At 45.1% G+C, this 5,048-nt stretch overlaps 1 protein-coding gene across 1 annotated transcript; it reads right to left on the bottom strand.

Moving 5' to 3' along the window:
• Positions 1-4,448: 4,448 nt before the first annotated feature.
• LOC101561178 (NADH dehydrogenase [ubiquinone] 1 alpha subcomplex assembly factor 2-like) lies at positions 4,449-5,042 on the bottom strand. The gene has a single exon (XM_004625062.3). The coding sequence runs from the start codon at positions 5,028-5,030 to the stop codon at positions 4,521-4,523; it is 510 nt and encodes a 169-aa protein (XP_004625119.1). The 5' UTR covers positions 5,031-5,042; the 3' UTR covers positions 4,449-4,520.
• Between the last annotated feature and the right edge of the window lie 6 nt (positions 5,043-5,048).

The raw sequence follows: 5,048 nt of genomic DNA, 5'->3' as shown, positions 1-5,048 counted from the left end.
AAGGTAAAGCAGGACCTGTGCAATAAGAGTTGTGGCTTTGGGGTCTGATAAGGTCAGTGAAATCCCCTCAGGATTTATCCTGAGATCCTGTACCTCAGATTGTAGAATCTTTGTCAGTGTCAGCCACGTGGATGAGTCACGGCCATTGCTTGGCCAATGTGTTCTCTGTACCACGGTGTTTTTATGATTTGGTCAGTTAATAAAGTATCTGCTTCCAAATTGAAAAAATAAAATAAAAGTAAAATTCAAAATTATATAAAAAGGAAACCCTAGCAAAATAAACAGAGATGGCTCAGTAGAATAAGCACTTCCCTGGCAAGCACAAGGGCCTGAGTTCAATCCCTGGTTCCACAAAAACCAAGCCAAAACAAAAACAAACCAACAGAGGGGCCAGGGAGATGGCTCAGTAGAATAGGAGCTTCCCTGGCAAGTACAAGGGCCTGAGTTCAATCCCTGGTTCCGCAAAAAACAAAACAAAAACTGATAAATGTGTCAAATAAATATCAAGCCCTCCTTTCCAGAGCATAGCACAGGGGTTGAAACCTCTGAACTGATAAAGAGGGGCTGAGAAATGGAAAGAGAAGCTGGCGGTGGGGTGGGTGTATATTGTAATTCTAGCACTTGGGAGGCTGAGGCAGTAGGATCTCCGTGAGTTCAAGGCCAATCTGGGCTATATAGTGAGTTAAAGGTCAGTCTGAACTCTATAGTGAGACACCATCTCAAAATCAAATAACAGACTAAAGCACCTGCTTAGTTTTTTTTTTTTTTTTTTAAATCCAGGGGTTGAACTCAGGCCCTTGTGCTTGCCAGGCAAGCACTTATTCTACTGAACTATCTTCCCAGCCCCAAAGCACCTGCTTAGAGTGCACCAGCAGGGTTTGATCCCCTGCATGCAGTGCTGGCCCCGCCCCTGGGGTGCACTGAGAGGCGACTGAAACTGGGTGTGGTGGCACATGCCTGTAATCCCAGTGCTTGGGAGGCTGAAAACAGGAGAATCACTATGAGTCAGATCTACGCAGCGAGACCCTGTACTAAATTCATAAAAATAAATAAATAAACAAAATAACAGAAAATAAAATTAAAGGGCTGGGGATGTAGCTCACTGCCAAAGCTGAGTTCTATAGTAACCCCCCACCCAAAAGGAAAAGGAATCTTGTGAAGACATAGGTTGCAATTCAGAGGGGAAAAGATAGTTTGACCTCACTTCATGCCATATATGAAGTAAATTCCTGAAGACCAGTGACTCACCAGAGACTTGCCAAACAAACCCTTCACCGCAGTGGCACTGACCTCTGGTTTAACCTGCTGTGCTTTGCAAATGCTTGATGTGTTTCTTCCTGGTGCGGAGGGACTTGACCTTTCGGTAACATTTTTTTGAAACACACCCTTCCCTGGTGTCTACAGTGCCACATCACCTGACTGTCCCCAACATCACCAGCCTTCCCTTCTTACCCCTGGGCTGCAGTGCTGTGGGGCAGGTGGGGAGGCGGCCAGGTTCACAGTTTTCTGAGCAGGTGCGGAGCACCTCTAATTGGAGCAAGGCAGGAGGCTGAGGTGCAGGATTACTTGAGTTTGGGATTTTAAGACCAGCCTGGGCAATGTAGTGAGATCCCTGCCTCCAAAAAGTAGGGGAGCTGAGGGGAGCAGGACCTACTGGAGGACTGGGGAAGATTTGGGGAACATGAGCCTGGGATAACTTGAAGATTCTTTTTTCTTTCTTTTTTTTTTTTTTTTTGGCAATGGGGATTGAACTCAGGACCTCGTGCTTGCCAGGCAGGCACTTAAACCACTGTACTATCTCCCCAGCCCCTTGAACTCACTTTGTAGTCTAGGGTGGCTTTGAACCCACAGTGACCCCCAGGCTCAGCAGCTTCCTGAGTGCTGGGATTCAGGCGTGCGCCACCATGTCTGGCTAGCTTGAAGGTTCTTAACCTAAGCAAGTTTGCGTTAGTCATGTTCTGTTTAGGGCACTATGGCATGCAGGGAGAAGCCAGGGGAACGCTGGGTCAGGCTTTGTAGAACAGAGGATGGAAGGTGGGCTTCAGAACCTGGAACATGAAGAAAATGTGCTCACCAGGGAAGATTTGGCCAAACTATCACCTTAGAGACTGATGCCTGTGGAGTTAGCGATGTGGCACTCATTGGTTACTTTGACAGATGTGTGCATATGTGTGCAGATGGACAGAAATTGAGATCCTTCCCCTTTCTGGACTGTACATTCTTTCCCCTTGGGTTCCTTGTAACACTTAAAATGCTGGGAGTTTTCTGAGACAGCGAGTCTCCTGCTTCAGCCTCCCAAGTGCTAGGATTACAGGTGTGAGCCACCATTCTGGGCTGGGTTTTGTTTGTTGGGGTTGGTTTTCCTCTAGGACTGGGTATTGAACTGAGGGGCATTCTACTACTCATTTGAACTTGTAGTTGTCCTGCCTGAGCCTCACATGTGCTGGAATTAGAGGCATATGCTCCCAGGTCTGGCTCAAAAAAGGCTGTTATAAATGAATCCTTTGCCTTTTCTTCCCATGTGCCCTATGTGACCCTGGAGCATAAAACAGGGCCCAGGACACAGCAGGAGCTTAATACGTTTGCTGTGTGAATGAGTAAAAACCGAAAGAAGAAAATAGGAAGCAGGGAGCCTGGGTACAGAAAATACAAGTTATTTGGGGGCCAGGGAGATAGCTCAGAAGGATAAGCGCCTGCCTGGCAAGTAAAAGGTCTTGAATTCAATTCCTGGTACCGTACAACAAGAAGTTATTTTTCACCTTTGGAGAGGTAAAGACTTTCCAGTGAAATGGAAGGGAAGAACAATTTGCTCTGAAGAAGATTCACCTTGAGACCCTTTTCCTGAAGCCAGTCTGAATCGAGATCAACTTGGTAAGATCCTTTTTCATGGCTAGGATCATGACATTTCAGCTCTCAGAGAAACGGCTCACCCCCTCTGAAGTTGGGTATGTCATCTACTTCAGACAAAACACCTTCCCCAGTGGAACTCCATAAGGGCTTTATTTTTATAGTCCTCAGGAGCTCCTTTACTACTGTGATAACCCATGTAACCAATCCGAAGACATCCGTTTTCCTCCCTCGTTACTGGACATTGAAGCTATATACACACAGATGAGTGCTCTACCACTGAATTACATTTCCATCCCTTTTTAAATTTTATTTTGAGATAAGATTTCACTAAGTTGTCCACGCTGGCCTTGAACTTGCAGTCCTTCTGTCTCAGCCTATGAGCTGGGATTATAGGCCTGCACTATGTCTACTGTCAGGCCTGACCTGACAGTGACCTGAGAGAAATCTGGGCTGCCTACTACAAATAATAGCTTTCCACTATTCCTTCTTTTCTCTTTTCTTTTATTAGACAGGGTGTCACCATGCAGTTCAGGCTGGCCTTGAACTCATTTTGTAGCCCAGGCTGGCCTAGAGTTCCCAGTGATCCTCCTGTCTCAGCCTCCCACATTCTGGAATCACAGTCACCATGCCCAGCTGACTCTCCATTATTGGTAATGGTTTGCCTCTGCGAGAAAGAATTGAAGGTCATACAGGAACTTAGGACTGTACTTAAAGTCTTCTTGGCGCCGGTTCTATCTACACACCTGTATTGATTTTCTCTGCAATTTTGACTTCAAACATTTCATCTGGATCCTTTGATACTTCGACCCCCACTCTTAACTCTATACCTTTAGCCTTTCCCTCAGATAGCTGCTTATATCACTCCGATGTCAGCCTGCTTGTACATAGGTAAATAAATAGGTAGCTGATCCTTCCCACAGCCTCAGTTCTGGGTGCTGTCTCATGCTGCCATTTACCTAAAACTAATCTAGCCCTCTCTTTTGTTCATGTGTGTACTTGATCCAGCAACAAGTAAATTAGCATATCCAAACGTTGGCTCTTTTTTCCCCAGTCTTTTTTACTAATATGCTTGCAGTACACAAGTACACACTGTTTAGATTCTTTGGGAGGAACTGGTACATGTACCTAACACATCCTAATTATTTTAAGAAATTTACCTAGCTCATCTTCCACAGGTTAAGTGTTTGGCTTAACATTTAGTTCTGATTCATTTTGATTTTAGTTTCATACATGGTGAGAGATATGGCTCTATATTTAACCTTGTGCATATGAGTAGCCTGTTTTCCCAGCAGCATTTATTAAAGAGGCTATTTTTCATCCAGTATATGGTTTCAGCCCTTTTGTCAAAGATTAAATAATGGCCAGGTATGTGGCACACACCTGCAATCCCAGCTCAGGAGGCTGAGGCAAGAGGATTGTCACAAGTTGGAGGCCAGCTTGGGTTACAAAGTCAGTTCAAGGCTTGCCTGAACTATACAGTAAAACCCTGTCTCAACAAGAAATAGTGGAACATGTTTGAGGCTTCTCCTGCACACTTTATTCTGTTCATTGATCTGCATGTCTGTTTTTTGTGCCAGCACCACACTGTTTTTTTTTTCACTTTTAAACTTATTTTATTTGTTAAAATAGTTATATCTGTGCAAGTGAAATGATTTTTACCATAATACAATTCATGGATTGTGGCTCTTGCCCTCTTGCGGCATCCAGGACCCGGGCTGGAAGGCTTTCCCAGTGCTGGTGGGTGTCGCTGAGGGCTCCTCCTTTCCAAAGTGTGGAGCAGAGGCATGCCCTTTAATTTGAATCTGAACTGGTGGAGGCAAGAGTTCTTCGCTGGTCTCTTTACTAGGGAGCTTTTCTTTTTCATAAAAATCTTTGCTTTTCATCTTCATTTCTTCTCTGTACTTTTCATTCTGTAGTATTTCCTCCATGGTGGGTGGGGTATTTCTTTTTCTTCTAATCCAAGCTTCCCATTCTGTTGGGATATCACCCACTTCATATTCAATTTCATTTCTCTTTGCTGCTTCTATAATCCTTTTCTCTCGAATAGTTTGTCCTCTCCAGTTCGTGTACTGCGGGATACAGTAGTATTTGTTCCCGAACTGGTCCGTGCCCACGTGCTCCTTCACCTCCTTTGACAGCATCCTCCAGAGGGCGCGGAACAGGCTCTGCGGCCCACCCATGCTGGACCCTCGGTTCCC

This window comes from Octodon degus, unplaced genomic scaffold (assembly GCF_000260255.1).
Source record: "Octodon degus isolate 3935 unplaced genomic scaffold, OctDeg1.0 scaffold00008, whole genome shotgun sequence".
NCBI classification, from domain to species: Eukaryota; Metazoa; Chordata; class Mammalia; order Rodentia; family Octodontidae; genus Octodon; species Octodon degus.
Note: the sequence above shows the minus strand (reverse complement) of the source record. Positions and strands in the feature narration are given on the sequence as shown.

Bases quoted from the DNA above. Each gene is read 5' to 3' on its own strand.
- LOC101561178 (XM_004625062.3), bottom strand. From the start codon at position 5,030: ATGGGTGGGCCGCAGAGCCTGTTCCGCGCCCTCTGGAGGATGCTGTCA.